This window comes from Cherax quadricarinatus, chromosome 67 (assembly GCF_038502225.1).
Source record: "Cherax quadricarinatus isolate ZL_2023a chromosome 67, ASM3850222v1, whole genome shotgun sequence".
NCBI classification, from domain to species: domain Eukaryota; kingdom Metazoa; phylum Arthropoda; class Malacostraca; order Decapoda; family Parastacidae; genus Cherax; species Cherax quadricarinatus.
Window position 1 is genome coordinate 473,070 of NC_091358.1, and position 20,000 is coordinate 493,069.

General features: G+C 39.1%; 1 protein-coding gene across 2 annotated transcripts in view; it reads left to right on the forward strand.

Moving 5' to 3' along the window:
- The window catches only part of LOC128699643 (uncharacterized abhydrolase domain-containing protein DDB_G0269086), a 63,096-nt gene extending 46,892 nt beyond the window's left edge, over positions 1-16,204 (forward strand). The window contains exons 3-7 of one of the 2 annotated variants that reach the window (XM_053792382.2): positions 3,891-3,935; positions 7,456-7,518; positions 9,754-9,840; positions 10,269-10,631; positions 14,704-16,204. In XM_053792382.2, coding sequence (XP_053648357.1) covers positions 3,891-3,935; positions 7,456-7,518; positions 9,754-9,840; positions 10,269-10,631; positions 14,704-14,736 — 591 coding nt within the window. In that variant the 3' untranslated portion in view covers positions 14,737-16,204. The remainder of the gene's footprint in view (positions 1-3,890; positions 3,936-7,455; positions 7,519-9,753; positions 9,841-10,268; positions 10,632-14,703) is intronic. The other variant, XM_053792385.2, reaches the window with a different exon arrangement.
- Positions 16,205-20,000: the final 3,796 nt, after the last annotated feature.

Sequence of the window (20,000 nt, forward strand, 5' to 3'; positions counted from 1 at the left end):
GCAGCCAGCAAGAGTAAACTATGCTTATTTGTACTGAGCAATGGAAAAAATGGAACCAAACTCTGCGTACTGTTGGTAAAGATATACGAAGATCTCTGCATGGTGCGTAACTACCTTGCTGTAATGTCTCCCACCAATATCATGTAGAATTTGTGGTTTTTCTCAGTTTTAGTGATGTCTTGCTGGCAAAGCATGATGAACTTTTAATTACTAACACGAATGTAAAGTGTTTGACCAATTTTATTATTGAAGTTTGCCATTTATTTAAAAGAATGTCACAGCTATGATGAAAAGGATTTTGAACATACATTAATTACTTAAAGAACAGTATTAAAAATCTTAAAATATTGAGAGCATGTAAAGTACAATTTGCTTACATAATGCCTAATGGTATCCTTGCTTAACAAGTTATACTTCAGAAACTTGTATTTCTCACTTTCTTTTTGCTTTAAACTTTCAGTAAGTTTGAAAAGAATTTGAGAATGGAAGCACTTGTCGGATGAATGTTAGTTCGGAGGATGAATGTACATTCACTGACCACATAATGTAGGGGTGGCTTAATTATTCAACAAAATTAGAAAATCTCAGTGGTAAGTTTACCTTTTGCCACTTGCCCCTTTTAGAGCTTGCCGGAGGCGACATCCGAGGCAGCTCCATCACCCTTCAGTGCCCCCATTTTCCCGGCCACCCCATCCCCCACCCCCCCTGAGCCTCAGGCCGACCAAAATGCCCCCCTCGCTCAGCCCGAACAGGTCTCGGAGTCTGAAGCCTCCCCAGCTCCCTCGCACACAGAGTTGGAAGTGGTATCGGAAGCCTCACCTGAATGTGATAGTGTTCAGATGTCTGTAACATCCGTGGAAACCCTTCAGCCTGTGTGTGTAGAGCTAGTTGATCATGCCACACTTGATACTCTAATTGAACAGGCTGCCATCCCAGAACAACCACAGGAAGCAGCACTAGTTGAAGACTCCACACCTGTAGTAGGAGCAAGCTCTGCTGTCGGGTCCAGCCTTGTCCAGGAATCGGCACCGATTGATGTCCCAGTTGCAGTATCTTCTCCGTCCTTAGTTGAAGCTGAAGCTGCACCGCAGGTTGAAGAACCTAATGTGACTCGAGAGTCTGCCCCTGTTGCGGAGTCTGCCCCTGTTGCGGAGTCTGCCCCTGTTGCGGAGTCTGCCCCTGTTGCGGAGTCTGCCCCTGTTGCGGAGTCTGCCCCTGTTGCGGAGTCTGCCCCTGTTGCGGAGTCTGCCCCTGTTGCGGAGTCTGCCCCTGTTGCGGAGTCTGCCCCTGTTGCGGAGTCTGCCCCTGTTGCGGAGTCTGCCCCTGTTGCGGAGTCTGCCCCTGTTGCGGAGTCTGCCCCTGTTGCGGAGTCTGCCCCTGTTGCGGAGTCTGCCCCTGTTGCGGAGTCTGCCCCTGTTGCGGAGTCTGCCCCTGTTGCGGAGTCTGCCCCTGTTGCGGAGTCTGCCCCTGTTGCGGAGTCTGCCCCTGTTGCGGAGTCTGCCCCTGTTGCGGAGTCTGCCCCTGTTGCGGAGTCTGCCCCTGTTGCGGAGTCTGCCCCTGTTGCGGAGTCTGCCCCTGTTGCGGAGTCTGCCCCTGTTGCGGAGTCTGCCCCTGTTGCGGAGTCTGCCCCTGTTGCGGAGTCTGCCCCTGTTGCGGAGTCTGCCCCTGTTGCGGAGTCTGCCCCTGTTGCGGAGTCTGCCCCTGTTGCGGAGTCTGCCCCTGTTGCGGAGTCTGCCCCTGTTGCGGAGTCTGCCCCTGTTGCGGAGTCTGCCCCTGTTGCGGAGTCTGCCCCTGTTGCGGAGTCTGCCCCTGTTGCGGAGTCTGCCCCTGTTGCGGAGTCTGCCCCTGTTGCGGAGTCTGCCCCTGTTGCGGAGTCTGCCCCTGTTGCGGAGTCTGCCCCTGTTGCGGAGTCTGCCCCTGTTGCGGAGTTGCGGAGTCTGCCCCTGTTGCGGAGTCTGCCCCTGTTGCGGAGTCTGCCCCTGTTGCGGAGTCTGCCCCTGTTGCGGAGTCTGCCCCTGTTGCGGAGTCTGCCCCTGTTGCGGAGTCTGCCCCTGTTGCGGAGTCTGCCCCTGTTGCGGAGTCTGCCCCTGAAGTTGAAACTAATGTGACTGAAGAATCTTCTCCTGTTGTGGAATTGACTGCTGCTGCTGGGGTGTCTCAGGTATTTGAATTTAACCAAGAGTCCGTCCTTCCTTACACTCCAGTTAAAGAGGAAATAATCCTTAACCTTGACACTATAGACTCCCTTGAATGTTCCCCTTTAGTAATAGAACCTATAACAATAGTTGAAGCAGAATTGTGTGACACTAACCCTGAGTGCTTACCTCGTTTTGAAGATAATTTGGAGGAAACTATCAGTAGCACCCTTATTGAAGAAAATTTTGAGGTATCACAACAGTCTTCACAAGAGTTAGTGACAGTAGCAGAAAATATCACAAGTGTATCAGAAAGTAGTGTGCGCATTATTTCCGAGCCTGTTGAGGTGAGCGAGGTGGGTTGCATACATTGTGGAGCACATGCAAGGATCTCGTCAACTGATGGAACGTGTGACAACTGCCATCATGCTGCTGAGCAGGTATATATCGCATAAAACAATTTCCTGGTGAAAAGTGCCCACCTTTAACAGGTCATGTATCCTTGTGGTTACCTCAAACTCTCATCAAATCAGTATTGTGATGCTTGAAGCAAATTTGTATTTTCTTAACTCTGAACTTCCATCTGGGAGCAGCTGTCAACACTCTAGGTCTCTTCTATAACTGTCGCAATACTGCCAACACTGAATTAATATGTTAAATCTTGCCTCAACATAATGTAGGATAGTGCGAGTAGACCAACCAGACTCTGGAGATGCAAGTAATTGGAAACTTACAGCTGATCAAATATTTATATAGGTTATGTCACTTTACCATAATGGGATGATTTAGAGACTGAAATTTAGTACAGGTTGAATTAGTGCACCATTCTTAGGCTACCATATGCTATGCAATTTTTTTATTTTATTCTATTTTAATTTTTTTTTTTTTTTTTTTTTTTTTTTTTTTTTTTTTTTTTTTTTTTTTTTTTTTTTTTTTGCGGCTAATATATATGTTGCCTGTTTACTTTTAAATTTCTTTATGCGTAGTGTGTGGAGGGTTGCATGAGACGAGACTTCCAGCCATCCCATGTAGACGAGGGAATGTTTTTTGGGATGCTATCTTGAAGGGAGTGCTGTTGGGCATATCTTGATGCCTCTCCTATAGACTGGAGACATTGTGGCACTGGCCCTGTTAATTGGAGATGTCTTGACACTTCCCGTGCAGATGGAGGATTATCTTGGCACCACCTGGTGTGGAAGGTGGATGTCATGGAGCCTCCTGTGTATATGGGGGAGGGGATTGATGTTTTGGCATGTCCCATATAAACTGGGAGTTGTCTTACAGGTTCTTCTTGTTCAATGGGGGAGGGGATGTTTCATTGTGGATGGGGGTTGGATGTCTTGACACCTTCCATGTTGATGGGGGATGGATGTCTCAGCACTTCCCATACAAACATTTTGCTGCTAATTTATATGGGATGCAGTTTTGGGGTACAATAGCATCATGATAATTTAAGATTTAACCAGCTCAGTCTAATGCTTAAACTGGTTTCTAGTAAAATATAAGGCTAAATGGGCTTCCTAATGGTGGAGAATTGATGCTATTAAAATGTTTTTTTAAATGCTTGCTGTCAGACTTTTACCTTGTATACTATATTGAAGTATACTGGTGTAGGGTTATACTATAACTGTCTTGCCATTGTAAAAGTCATATTTGATTCATCAGAGCTTGAAATAATAACTATATATTGATAAATATTTTTTACATATTTGCCAAATATTACTGATCATATTCTAATAAATATTATAAATTTAGGAACAAAAAGAAGAAACTGCAGCTGCTGAGGAAACTGCACCAGAGGTAAGTCTTCGGAAAACTTGAGTGGAAACTAGTCAAAACTACAGGTGTCAAATTTGTAAACTAATATATTTTAGTACAGATTTTACTTGGTGCAAGGTGAGGTGAAAGTGTTGAATGATGATGAAAGTATTTTCTTTTTGGGTATTTTTTTTTTTTTTTTTTTTTTTTTTTTTGGGGGGGGGGGGGGGGGGGGGGGGGGTTCGCCCTGTCTCGGTGGGAGACGGCCAACTTGTTGAGAGGGGGAGGAAAAAAAAAATTACTTGGCTTTTATCAATATAGGGTAATTTTAGGTATGTAAAAAATAATGCTGTTAATGACATTAATGCCAGAGTAAGGCTTCTTGCTTTCAATTTGACCCTTGTAATGGGGAAAATGGAACATGGCAAACGCTGAAACAAAATCCCGAGTATGTCGGACCCCAGTCTCATACAAAATGCAACAAAAATCTTTGAAAGAGTGACGAGATGTCGGATTACAAATTTTGTGGAACGGCACAACTGGCATAACCCAAACCAGCATGGTGTTAGAGCAGGACGATCATACCTGTTACAGCTGCCGAACCAGTGACAGTTATGGAGGCATTGGAAGGCAACCAAAATGCAATGCGACAGACATTACAAAGAGATTTGACAAATGCAGTCATGGGGTGATAGCACACAAATTGAGGGCCATAGGCATTATGGGGAAGGTAGGCAGATGGATTTTTGGTTCCTGACACACACAACACAAATAGTAGTAGTAAACAGAGCAAAATCCAGCATCAGCGAGGTAAAAAGGTTGATTCCCCAAGGCATTGTCTTTGCACTACTGTTATTTCTCATCCTCATAGCAGACATGGGTAAAAACACCCGTCAGTTTTGTATCAATTGCAGATGACGCCAAAATACACCTACCATCCGACTTATGAACGAGTTCGGTTCCGAGAAACAGGTCGTAAGTCGAATTGGACGCAAGTCGAACTTTACTACTGAATATCAACGTAACATTTTTGTAATGACTTTATTTTGTTTTATTTTGGTATTTCATGTTTTAGTTTACTTTTTATGCTGTTAGTACTGTATTTTATACTGTAAGGTTTAGGATAAACACTGTGTACAACACAAACACTTGTTTATTTCCCAGAAATTTGGCATAAAAAACACGGTCGTAAGTCGAATTGTCGTATGTCGAGCAGGTTGTAAGTCGGATGGTAGGTGTAAGCATGAAAGTCACAATGGTAGAAGACACTGAAGAATTACAGGAAGATATAAGCAGCGTTTTTCAGTTTCAACTGCTTAACTATAGAAAGAATGATTAACTCAAGAGGAACACTGTATACAAAACTCAAGAGGATCATTAAATAGAACAAAAGGAACATGTGAAAGACTTGGGAATAACTGTCAGCTGATCTTTCTTTCAAAGAACATAAGACGAAGGACATGATAGCCAGGAGAATGACAAGGTAGGTATTGAAAACCTTGAAAAAAAGGGAAATAATGCCACTGGTGATACTCTTCAAATTGCTAGTGCTTCCCCACATGGAATATTGCTCAGTGTTGACAGCCCTGTTCATGGCAGGAGAAATATCAGAGCTTGAACAAATAGATCATTTATGGCCTGCATAGAGCCAGTAAAGCCTTTAACCCTTTCAGGGTTGGTGCCGTACTAGTACGGCTTGCATGCCAGGGTTGGTGCCGTACTAGAATGGGTAAATCTTAGCGCCTTCAAATCTAGTGAGAGAAAGCTGGTAGGCCTACATATGAAAGAATGGGTCTGTGGTCAGTGTGCACAGTATAAAAAAAAACCTGCAGCACACAGTGCATAATGAGAAAAAAAAAAACTTTTTGGTTTAAAACGGCGATTTTGCAGTGTATTTTCGTATGGTATTTATGGTTGTATTCTAGTTTTCCTGGTCTTATTCTATAGAATGGAAAACACGTTACAGAAATTGAGATGATTTTGATTGGTTTCACGATGAAAAGTACCTTGATATTGAGCTCAAAGTAGCAGCAATGTTCAATTTTTGCCAAAGTTCAAAAGTAAACAAATCATGCCATGCGTCCGATACATGTCAACTGGCGAGTCTGATATTCTTTCACAAGTGTGCTGATGTTATTTATATCATTTCTCCACTAATGCAATAGTCTGCATAACAGTGAATCTTCTACTTTTTTGTGAGAATAAAAATCCAAAGTGGAAAGCAAAAGAAATGTAAGAGGGGCCTGGGGACATGACTAATGAACAGAAAATGTTACTTTAGTGCCAGGAATGTGTCTTGTTTATTCTGGACCCTGTGTGAAATTAGCAAAATTGCCAATTTCTGACCACTTTATTGGATAGTTGAAATCGGTAAATGGGTGATTTCTTGTACTCATTCGATAGAAAAAGTGGAGTTCTAGTGAAATGGTTATGATTTTTGTAGACTGGTACATTGGAATTTACAGAAAATAGGGCTCAAAGTGGGCGAAATCGCCAATGCGTAAACATCATCGAGATCGCTAACTTCGTGAGAGCATAATTTCATAAGTTTTCCATCACATTCCATAATTTTGGTGTCATTATGATCAGAAAAAGATTTTTTTTTTTCTTGAAAAATTTTCTAACCCTGAGAACAAGGTTAGGAGAGGGCCTCTCGACCCTGAAAGGGTTAAATTTCTGGAAACGCCTTAGTCTCGAATGTGTACTCACTGGAGCGGAGGAGAGATGCATATATAATTGAAAGGTACTAGAGGGCCTGGTCCCAAATCCACACACTGCCATTACATACTGGAGTGAGAGAGAGGGGAGGAAGTGCAAGATAAACCCAGTGAAGAGCAGGGGTGCGGTGGGCACAATAACGGAACACTGTATGGACATTCGTGGCTTCAGATTATTCAACATCTCGCCAGAAGATATCAGAAACACTGCTGGAACAAGTATGTTCACAAGGTACCAGATCAACCAGGCTGTGATGGATATGTAGGGCAGTGGGTCTCCAGCAGCAACAGCCAGATTGACCAGGCTAGCACCAGATCACTAGAAAGATACTAGACTCGTCAAAGGTATATCAAGGCAAGTTTGCCTTGAGCCAACAAGTACTGGGTACTGTATACTAACTTACTAACAGAACCAAACTGGTAAGAAAACATCCTTAATCATTTATTTGCCTAACATTCTAGTAAGGCACTTGTTCACTTACCTTTCTAGTTTTAGACTTGCTTCTTAAGGAAGCCATCATGCCTATGCCCTCCAATAGTGAGCCCTTCCCTGCTGAAGAAAAAAAAAGATGCTCTGAAAGTTGAGCTGTAAATTGTTTTAGGAATCTGGGAAAAATCTTGGTCTCACAGGAAAGCAATTTCTTTGGCCCAGACAGACATGGAAGATAAATCTGACATTTTCCCAGGAGGATGTTTCTTGGTGGATACCTCTGGGGAAGATGGCCAGATATGGCATATTGCCTGCTATGTACCATAACAGAGGAACTGAGGTACTCTTCTCCCCCATTGAGAATCCACAGGCAACATTTTATATAGACTGTCTCACTGCTTATTCATAATTTCAGGAAGAAAAAGCTCCAGCAGAGGAAGCTGTTGTTCAAGATGAAGTAAAGGAGGAAGCAGCAAAGGTAAGGCTTATTATGCTCTGATTACCCTAAATTGCGCACTTACTTCCATATATTTTCTAGGAAAAATGCTTAAGTGAAAGCAAGGGTGTTGGCTATTAAAGTTCACTAGTGTTTTCTGTGAAAGTTTATAGTGCAATTGTATAGGAGTGTCCATTTTCCTTATTCCTGGGGAAGCAGAGCCGTTGCCCCAGCCATGTTGGTTTCTTTGCTTGCATACTAGTCATTTGGTCTAAATTAACCCAGAATTTACAATGCTTGTTACATAGTACTGTACTGTACTTTTATCTTTCATTTTCAGTTAATTTAGTGCTGTATTAGTGTTTCTTGGCATGTCCACTCACTGCAGTGCAACAAGATTTTAATTTAAGCAGGCACACCTCCCTCCTATTAGTCCCTTATTCTGAGTTTCACTGTAATTCACTTTTTTTTTTTTTCTTGCTTGCCTCCTTGTGGTGAGGTTTTAGTTATTATTCTTAACTTATGCCTGCCAGAATTTGGCTATGCACAGTGCTGGGCTTTTTCCCAATAATAAATGCAGTAGGGCCCCAGTTATACGGCGGGTTAGGTTCCAGGCTACTGCCGTAAAGCGGAACACCCTTTTTTCCCACTTGTAGATGCATATTAATGCTAGATAACAGGTTCACACTAACATGTATTATGTTAACAATAGAACTAGGCATTAAAGAACATAAAAAGTAAAATACACACACACAGTACACTTGTTACATACCTTAAAATATTAATATGAATGTGTGAAGCATTAAGTCACTTTGAATATTAATATGAACGTGTCAGCATTAAGTTGCTTTGTCTGACTTTTTTTGGATTATCCTAGGTTCTCTACATACACACACACACACTGCTGTATGTAATTGTATTTGATGGCTATCTCAGCCATCGACATACCTTGTTAGTAAGTTTCAGATATACATAAATAGTTACATACATTATCATACATAGCAGCATGTGTGTAGAGAACCTAGGATAACCCAAAAAAGTAAGTTCATTAAGTTTAATCATTTCTAACTTGGCACTTAAATTAAGAGGCTTACAACTCTTCGTTTATCACATTAAGCCATCGTCAGCAAGAACCAACTAGTTAATGAAATAGTAAACAAGAGAGGAAGAGATACAGAGAGTTCAGACAATATAAAAACACAAACTGAACAGGTGGCAGGTGAGTGATCGCCCGCCACCTGTTCGCTCTAGGCTCAGGCGAGTGATTGCCCGCGCCCTAGAGCGATAAAATGCATATACAGTACACTCATTACATACCTTAAAATATTTGTAGTCTTAATGTAGGGTGAGAGGTGAGTAAATAATGTAAAAATGAATAAACGCGAGAGAGAAAGAGTAAATGAGAGGAGAGGAGGGTGTAAGCAGATGGCATCTGTTTTTGGTTGATGTGTGTTCATCTACACCTAGCATCTTGTATTTGTTAATTTATTCTACTGTGGGGTGTATTTATCATGTTTGTATGTTACATAGCATGTTTGTTATATAATTTTGAAAAAAAAATAGATGGATTAATGAAAATCTTTATATTAACGTAATATACGACATTTAATGTGCCTCAGTGATTATTATTGTGTATTATTATTAATATGGCATCCTCAAGAATAATAAGATGCACTTAGTGATTTTAATGTGTACCTGCATGTCAGCACAGTGTGCAAGTTTATTTAGGTACACGTAAGTATAATTATTGAAATTTTGGAAAGTTTCCAGACATAATGGAGATGTGGTGCTCATGGAGAATGTAAACAAACCAGGTGGGGTGCAGTGACCACATTAGAAAGTCAAGTGGGGGGAGACATATAGCGAGTTTTGGTCATAATTTGAAATGTCCATATTAGCAGAACACCGTAAAGCAAAACTCCATGAAGTGGGGCCCTACTGTACACACAGTTTGCATATTATCTTGTGAAGTAGTTATGAAGATAGAGCAGATTTGTTAGCAACTGTTGAAAGTGCTGAATAGCTAAATTGTTCTAGTAGTTGGCGTATCAAACAAGACACATTTTTCTTTAATAAATTTCTTTCCAGTAGAAGAAAAATTGTACACATAAATGTACTCCAAGAGGAAACTTTCAGTGGGCTTTCGCTCAGTAGGGGATCAGTTTGAGTCGTGTAAGCCTTGATAAAATGTATTGCACAGCTCAGTGTTCTAAAGTTTAGATTAGAAAGCATCTTCAAGAAGTTTCACATATTAAATTTTAATTTTCAATCAAACAGGAAGAAGCTGCAGCTGAGAGTGCCCCTGTTGAGGAGACTACTGCTGAAACTCCTGAGCCAGTTCAGGAGAAGAAAAAGACTGAAGATGTAAGTTTTATCATAGTTTGATGGGAAGTTTGTGGGCTGGTTTTTGTTCTCACCACTTTGGTCACTGTTGTGCTGCTATACCAGACATTGGCACTAAAATTGGTTTTCTTCTTGAAACTGCTGTGATTCTTAGGATATATGTGGCTTCTGTGTAGATTGCATTTTTGATTTGGCAGGTCTTACGTATTGTGAAGTTTGCATCTACCATGTAATTTTCAAAATCTCAATGTACAACACTTTGCTTTCTCAATTCCTTAGCATTCCTTCCTGTTCAAATTATCAAACTGAACACAACAGCACTGCAGCAGCTTATTAGCTTCAAACTAAATATATGCTGACAAGCACTAATAGCTGCCAAGTGTCAGTTGATGCAGTGTTGTGGTGTGGCTGGTGCATGAATGCCTTGTGCTGATGGGTGCCTTCATCAGGTGGAGGAAAGTGTTGCCAGTACGGAGGTCCCTGTTGTAGAGTCTCGACCCCAGCAGGAAGCTGTTCCTGCTCAGGAGACTGCTCCAGTTCAGGAGGAGGCACCTTCACCAGAGTCCTCTCCTGCTGAGGAGCAGGCACCTGCAGAGGAAGCTGCTGCTCTTGTGGAAGTTCCTGAACAAGTATCATCTCCTGTTGTAGAAGTCACTCTTGCCCAGGACTCTTCTGCTCAGGAGGGGGTTACTGTTCAGGAAAGTTCTACAGTCAGTGAGGAAGCTACAGCTCAACCCCCACAACAGTCAGAAGTGATTCAGACAAGCGAGTCCACACCTGAACAGAGTGCACAACAGGATACTACACAACAGGTGAGACTTGCCCACAATTACTCGCATCTACCCAGAGAACTTTGCTCTTTGCCAGTTTTATAATTTATTTGTGGCTAATCCAGTACATAATTCCTTTCATTTGTAAGTGTATTATACTTTAAAATATATAGACTGCAGAATCCTTTCATTTCAGACCATTATTCAGAGATGGTGTTAATCCAGTCATGAAGTAGAATAGTTATCTTTGTGTATTTTCATTACACATCTTTAGTGATTTTTTTTTTGTAAATTTGCTATACCTATCCTGATTTAATATATAATAATCAGGTTGTTTTCACAGGATGTTTTGGGTAAGAGTAAATATTTAATTTTGTACTTGTAGCTGCAGGAGCTAAGGTGGTGTTACTTCCAGTGGTTGTAGCACCTGTAGTACTACTACCTCGTAATTCATTGCATTGTTTTACTGTGTTTGCAAAGAATTTTTCTGGCATCTTTTTTGCAGCTCCCTTTTACACGCATGAATGCCCTCTGTTTTGCCTGTTAGTGTTAGGGAAGTTTCCTTGTCAGTTCTTTTGTACCCTTTAATACAAAAAATATTACCAGTTTGCCAAAGATGGTATGTCCGTTTCTCTCAGCCTTTCTTAACTCTTATTTTTAGCTCTGGGAGTCATTTTTGTGCTTGTCTTTGGGACTCTTGTCCTCAGGTTTTCTTAGGCTCATATACCATACTGCCTTTAAAACTTTATGGTGCAAATGCTGTCAAATTTTTGAAGGGGAATTTGAAATAAAATTAATATAACGATATAACAAAAAAGTTACTCAGAAATGCAATGCTTAACCATGAGGTACTTGAATACTATGTAATATCAAGTTTATCTTGCACAGTTCTTACCCATCTGGTAAATTGTGGATTGAAAGCCTTTACAGTGCAGTTTCTGTACTCATGATCTCTACCACTAGAATTTAGACACTAGCTTTTTAGTTGATTTCTTTAGCTTAGTGGGCTTCCTTTACCAATATGGCCATGTCTCCTTTCTTATTGTCTTGGCCAAAATGAGATGCTCTTTCATACAATTGTATCTAATTTAGAAGTGGTTACTTGTTTGGTTTATTAAGTTTCTTATTTCCAATGTCTGTTCTAGTCTTGCAAAGATTAATTTGTATTCTTGTGTTAAAATTCTACTTGTGGATTTGTCCTGATATTTTTCCAACTACTACTACTTTCTTTTTTACTCTCTCTCGTTGGAATGGATAATATGGTCATTAACTTGCAGAATCTTTCTGTAGTTTTTTGCTCTTTGGCAGCTTTCTAAATATTCTTTATTCTTATGGGCAGGTCTGATCTGATTAAAATATGGCTGAGGGGTGGGGAAGGGGTAATGGATATTTGTACTTGTACATGTTTGTGTGAGACATTACCCATTTGTTGGTAATTACAGAAGCATGTAGAATCTTAATATTTCTTAACCAGTTGTAAAAGTTTCCTCTCTACACTTGTTTATCACACAAGTTTGGAAGTACAATACTTTTCTCTATTACAAGGTGAGAACTTTTTCTTAATTTTCAAATTGTTTTAGCTTGCTGCTTATTTCTGTAGATGATAGGTACTGTAGTTGGACAAGTAGTAATGAACCACCCTAAACTGTGATCAGCTACTTTGTTGAGCATATTGTCAATTTTGCATTTTGCCCACCCTGATGGGGTATCAGACTGCTGCCAAGCATGCAATGGTTGATGTAGTGGGAAAGGTATGCATGGGTGTTTGACACAACTGTAACAAGTCTGTTTTTAATCCCACTGTAGTATATAATGCATGCATGTTTTTTGTAGTTTTAAAACTAGTGCATTTTCTTAATTATTTATGAATGAGTTCCATTAGTTTAGTTTCTTTTTTCCCCAGAAGTTGTAATGCTTTAAAAGCAATTTCTAAGTAAAAAAAGAAGTTAGCCTCTAGTTTTCTTAATCACCAGTACAATTTCCAGAAGAAAAAAAATTAATTTGTCATTGATAATAGATGTGCATATTACTGGGTAGTATATGTCAGGCTGCAAGTTTGATAGTTTGCACAAAAACATTAGATATGGGATATATTCTGAGATGACAAAGATGTCCAAATGAGCCACATTTAGAATTCTAAATTTCAGTTAAATTATGGTTATTATCCAGGGAAATTTAAATCTTCTGGTAATAACTGCAGTTGTTTAAAATTTCCCATACAAGCTGTGTAACGATTGATTTACTTTAAATACATTTACTATAATTTTATGCAGATCTACACATGCTGGTGTTAATTTGCTTAAGCTGAACAAGTAAAATTTTTTATTTTTTTAAATAGTTCTTGCAGAAGACCTTTTAAACCACCAAAGACAAAAGAGCATGATAACATTTGCCAAAAAGTTGGCCAGTGCTAGGAAAACTTGATTGGCATTTTTGTATGATTTTATGAACTTGTTACTAACTGGTCTGTTAGTACCATTATTTATAGCCTTGGATACCAACTTACTTTAAATACTATGAACACAAAGATCATTGTTTTTGTTTCACCTTACTAATGTAATGTTTTATATAAAAGTACTTTGTATGCACACTTTAGTTCTGATGGTTGTTCGAGTGGCATTAACACTAATATTAATCCATAGAAGGTAGATGGTATAGATTTTGCTTAAGTTATGTTAATTTTGAGAAATTGTGAAACTGTTAGAAGCCTATACATCCAACAGGCATGTGTAAACATGTTAGTGACTGGAGAAGAGTGGTTTTAAGAGTTCATTAGGACGTGATGAAAAGATCTGTAGAAACCGGTTAGCTGGACTATTCTGGAGGTGGCAGGAGCAGTTGCTGCACTCTGAAGGGGTGAGGGATGTTGTGGTCTTGAAGGGTAATGTCAACACACTTCTGGAAAGAGTGATAGTGAATTTTAATGAGTGTTTTGGGTCACCCTGCCTTGGCAGGCGATTGCTCTCAATTTAAAATATGTATACATTGTGTGTGTGTGTGTGTGTGTGTGTGTGTGTGTGTGTGTGTGTGTGTGTGTGTGTGTGTGTGTGTGTGTGTGTGTGTGTGTGTGTGTGTGTACAGTGTACATTGTGTGTGTGTATATTGTGTGTGTGTGTGTATATTGTGTGTGTGTGTGTATATTGTGTGTGTGTGTATATTGTGTGTGTGTGTATATTGTGTGTGTGTGTATATTGTGTGTGTGTGTATATTGTGTGTGTGTGTATATTGTGTGTGTGTGTATATTGTGTGTGTGTGTGTATATTGTGTGTGTGTATATTGTGTGTGTGTGTGTATATTGGTGTGTGTGTGTGTATATTTGTGTGTGTATATTGTGTGTGTGTGTGTATATTGTGTGTGTGTGTGTATATTGTGTGTGTGTGTGTGTATATTGTGTGTGTGTGTGTATATTTGTGTGTGTATATTGTGTGTGTGTGTGTATATTGTGTGTGTGTGTATATTGTGTGTGTGTGTATATATTGTGTGTGTGTGTATATATTGTGTGTGTGTGTATATTGTGTGTGTGTGTGTATTGTGTGTGTGTATATTGTGTGTGTGTGTGTATATTGTGTGTGTGTGTATATTGTGTGTGTATATTGTGTGTACATGTGTGTGTATATGTGTGTATATGTGTGTATATGTGTGTATATATGTGTGTATATTGTGTGTGTGTGTATGTATATATATATGTATATATGTATATATGTATATATGTATATATGTATATATGTATATATGTATATGTATATATATATATATATATATATATATATATATATATATATATATATATATATATATATATATATATATATATATATATATATATATTATATATACATATACCTTGGAAATTTTGGTAATTTTTGACATTAAATTCATTTAATAGCTGCTGTGTTTTAATGCAATAGTGTTTTTCTTTTTGTCGTGGGCTTGTTAGTGTGAGTGGCTTTAATTTTGAGGACTGGTTTCAGCTTGTGTAAGAGTAAATTTTATTTTCATTAGCATGTGCTGAAATTGTATCATTGCTTTATAAATGTTAAAACTTCCATATTTATGTATTCGTATTTTATTTTTAGGCTGAGCCCTTGATTAATGTATATCATACCTTTTACAGAAGACTGAGGACGGAGATAAGGTTGAAGAATAAAAGAATACACTGTGCAAAGCCACAAGCCATTCCACCGTCAAGCTTAGTCGTGTCCCCTCCTTAACTGGAGTCAGCAATCATGTCCAGCAGCAACACAACCTCGCTATAGTGGGTTGCCAAATTAGTTGTTCCCCAAGATATTTAAGAACACGTCCACACTTACCAGCTATTAGTATTAGCCTCATATTTAATCTCTTGGAGAATGCATACTCTTAGTCCATGAGTTTTTCTATGTCTGAAGCCTGCAGTATGAAGAGGCTTTTGTCCTCTGTGTGCACAAAAAAGTGATAGGAATAGTGTTGCTGTGCCTTAACACAGACCATGACATTCATGGTCAGTGTACAAGGTTCTGCAAGCCAGGTATCTTGGGGTTAAGAGGATAATAGATTCTACACGACTTGATTTTGTTACTCAGCATAGACAGATTAGTCTTAAGCGGAGATATCGCTAAATTAATACTTTTCTCTCAGTATATGCGGCAAGACTTCATTCAGAAATGATGTATAAATTATAAGTGGGGGTAACTTAGCCTCATTGTGATGCAACAGTCTGCCAATAGAAACCCAAGTGTATACTGCCGCAGAAGTGAAGTGATTGGCATGCTCGCCCAACCACATTCTTCCCATATCGTATGGTGGGATTTGTGACTTTTCTAAGCTCTGTTGAATGGGTTTGTGTGATGCATCATTTGACATAGTTCTTTAAATTGTTGTTTCTAAGGGGAGGAGTGTGGTTGGGAAGAGGAAAAATGTTTTTTGTATAGTTTGTATTATGTATTGTGAATAGGGATAAAAGTTTTTGCTAGATCAAGAAACTATTTAAACTTTTGTAAATTCTAGAGTACACAAATGAGTTATTGTATTAATAGTGCTTATTATTTGGTGGTACTTTTGTACTTGAACAAATGATTTTATATTCAAATCTGTCATTAAGATATATCTGTACTGCTCATGTAGTAATTTTTTCTTAATTACTGCTGATATTAGTTTCCTTGATTGTTCCATGACATGTGCTTCTGCCTGCTAGAGAATAAGGCCTAAGCACCATAAAAATTGCTGTTGCATCATTTTACCCAGTTCAGCAATTTGGTAAAATTATTCTGCCATCTTCTAATAATTAGGGAAGCTAAAACTATATGCAAATTGAAAATATTAAAAATTTTAATTTCAGTATATTGGAATAGCTAGATATAACAGACCTTTTGCTATAATCTAAAAAAAAGTTAACTTTTATATTATAAATTATAGTAATTAATTTTTAAGTCTTGGTATGCAAAAGCACTTACATATTTCAGATTAAATTCAGTTTTAGTATTAATTTTTATGGGGGTTTACACATACAGAAGAAAGCAGTTTTGCACGAAACTTTTTGTCCTGGCAATAAGCAAAATTTGACTGGTGCTTTGCTGTTTTTATGATACCTTGATTTGCCGTGTAATAAAGGATATTAAGAAGTTTACACGTTGTAACATGGCTGTTTTATTGTCTTGTGTACAGTGCTGCTGTAAGAAAAGGCAGATCTACCAGTCTTATGAATGGGATGTTACAAATATACTAACTGAAACACTTAAGCTTAAAAGGGGGTGGGTTATTGTGCAGTAATCTCTAAGACCACTTCAATACAGTTGGCATCAGTGGTGGTCTGAGCTGGTCTATAATAAATTTCACTGTCAAGCCTGGTTTGGGTTTCTGGTCACCTTATCACTGCCGTGTTTGGGAGACTACACACTCCTGCTTACATATCGGACATGTCTTGCTCGTGGGTGCAATGGAAAAACGCTCGGTACTGCTCTGAGAATAGTAAAGTTCCAGCATAAGTGTGACTGCACAAAATGTGTGCAAAAGGAATAACCAGAAAAGTGGACAGATGGATATTTAATTATAGTTTCAGTAATTCTGCTATGGAAGTTTAAATAATTTTAAAACCAACTTGAATCATTCAATAGAGCAAAAATCCCATGGCTGAGACTAGTAATGATGCAAGATGTCTTGAAGACCACGCTACTGTTGCAAGACGAAATGCTAAGCCAATATGATATTAAGACACTTAATCTCTCCAGCTAGAATGCAGCCGCTGTATACTAATGGCCCACTTTGAGGTGAGATTGCCGAGCTGGAAAATCTGGAAAACCTTTACTGCTCGTATACGCTAGAGCATCTGAACTACTGGTAACACATGAAGTCCTGTCTTCTTGGAACACAGGTAGGTAAAGGTACATAATTTAAATCTGAAAAATACTGGAGGGGCTGGTCCCAAACTTTAATGCAGAAATCACACTCGTGTTACTATAATGAGACTTGGCAGATGGGGCACAAGTACACAAAGAACTCTTAATGTTGGAGGTCCAAACTCTTCAATGATCCCCTCACCATGCATAAAAGGACTTGCCAACAAACCTACAGCTGTCAAGAGGAAACTGGACAAGTTCCTGAAATTGGTCCTCGACCAGCTGGGTTGTGGTTAATACATTGGACTGCATGTGGCCAGCAATAATAGCCTAGTTGATCAAGCCTTGATCCTCCAGGAAGTCTGGTCTAGGACCAGGCAATGGGAGTGTTCTCAAGGTATCCCATGAATGTAATGACCTTCCCTGAAAGTGCCTTGATGCCAGTGGATGGCTCTTGATTTACAGAAATTGAAATGGCCCTCCTTAACCCTTTCAGGGTTGGCGCCATACTAGTACGGCTTGCATGCCAGGGTTGGTTCCGTATTAGTAGGTATAAATTCTAGTGCCTTCAAATCTAGCGAGAGAAAGCTGGTAGGCCTACATATGAAAGAATGGGTCTGTGGTCAGTGTGCGCAGTATTAAAAAAAAATCCTGCAGCACAGTGCATAATGAGAAAAAAAAGCTCCGACAGTGTTTTTGGTTTAAAACAAGAGACTTTGCAGTGTATTTTCATATGCTATTTATGGTTGTATTCTAGTTTTCCCGGTCTCATTTTATAGAATGGAAGACATATTACAGAAGTTGAGATGATTTTCATTGGTTTCACAATGGAAAGTACCTTGAAATTGAGCTCAAAGTAGCAGAAATGTTTGATTTTTGCATAAGTTCAAAAATACAGATCGTGCCGTGCATCCAATACACGTCAACTGGTGAGTCTAATATTCTTTCACAAGTGTGCTGATATTATTTATACCATTTCTGCACAACAGTAAATCTTCTAATTTTTTTTTTTTTTTTTTTTCTCTCTCGAGAAAAATTCAAAGTGGAAAGCAAAAGAAATGTAACAGAGGCCTGGGGATGTGACTGATGAACAGAGGAAAGGTTATTTTAGTGCCAGGAATGTCTTGTTTATTCTGGACCCTATTTGGAAATTGGCATCTTTTGAAATTTGTGTGAAATTGGCAAAATTGCCAATTTCTGACCATTTTATTGGATAGTTGAAATCAGTAAATGGGTGGTTTCTTGTACTCATTAGATATAAAAAAAAAGTTCTAGCGAAAGTTATCATTTTTGTCAATTGGTACATCGAGCCCTATTTTCGGCCAATTCCAAAGTGGGCGAAATCGCCGCTGCGTAAACATTGCCAAGACTGCTAACTTCGCGAGAGCATAATTCCGTAAGTTTTCTATAAAATTTCATACTTTTGGTGTCGTTATGATCGGGTAAAGATCCTCTTATTTCACAAAAAAAAATTTTCGAAAAATTTCCGACCAAGAAGTTTAGGAGAGGGCCTGCCGACCCTGAAAGGGTTAGACTGATTCTGATTGCTGCCACCTTTCCTGGCACAATGATTCATACGAGTGTAGTAATAACCCATGTGTAATAATTAAAACACTCTGATGCCGTTAATCAGGCTGCTTTCCTCTATAAAAGTCCCGTGTTCAGGGATTGGCTTAACAGAGTAGGTGTTAACATTTCATTACAAAATACTGTACTAATCTCAAAATATAAATACAAGTTTATAAAAATAAAGTACAGTGTCTACACTCTGAAGGACAGGTGTTAATGTTGCAGTTTTATAACTGTAGCGTAAAGTGCCCCTCTGGCAAGACAGTGATGGAGTGAATGATGAAAGGTTTTCTTCTGGCCACCCTGCCTTGGTAGGAATTGGCCGATGTGTTAATAAAAAAAATGAAGGTATTGTACTAAAGTCAGATGGGCTTAAACCCATAAACAGTCCAAACGTATATATGTTCTTACCACTAGTGCTCCAAACATAAATATACATTTTATTTTTTCCTGCCTCTAAATTTGGCATGATTGGCCTGAGATGCCTAGTCAACATAGAATGGGTCTTCACACTTGGTGTGCACAATATTAAAAAAAATCTGGGACCACTTAGTACCTTGTGGGAGTGCCAGTTATACTGAATGCCAGCTGGAGCAAACAGAGGGGCAAACACCAAGGATTCACTGATGTAATGTCATATTAACACTCCCCCTTTGAGAGGAAAGTGATGTTAACACCAAGTTTAGGGTCTGTCTGTCTGTCTCACAGGTACACAAATACAGTTAGTGTAAATTACCTAGGATAACCTAAAAAATCCAAAGTGCTATACTGTGCTTGTAGATATAATGCATAAGAATACCTGTTGGTTCACAGTGGCTCTGAGACAGAGACGAGCAGAGAGATGGAAAGAGACAAGCAGACAGAAATGAGAGATAATCAGAGATATGAGCTCATCAAATGTCATACCTTATCTCTGCACTCTCGCTGGCACCCATCAAATGTCATAGCTTATCTCTATCTGCACTATCTCATCTCTGCACCCTTGCTGGAGCCCATCAAATGTCATCTCGTATCTGATCTTATCGCTGCCTTCCTGGATGCTTTTCACTGAACACTTGTCTTACACATTGCTTCAAGGGAATTTCTTCCTTCCCCTCCTCCTCCCTTTCTTCTATACTCCCGTGTATCCAAAACATTGCTGGGACCTATAAATACTTTGTATATATTCCCAGACAATAGTAAATGACGAAGGCAGGTATAAATCCACCTGTCAATGTGTTTGTGATAATTTGAGTACAATTTCAGTACCTAATACAGTATTAGTGTCAGAACAAAGATTGGTTATGAAATGACAAGAACTATAATAAATTGTAATTATCTGAACATAAAAATTATATAAAATATAAAAACGAGAAAAAATGGTATATCGGGAACACTTCTGCAAGCGGCAGGACTATGTTGCCGTCAGGTGAGCATTAAGTACCAACTTTGCAGTCTCGTATCTCAATAAGTACTGACCCTAATTTTTTTATTTTAATCCTATAACACTTAAAAAAATGTGCTCTTTATTTTCATTAAAAAAAAAATT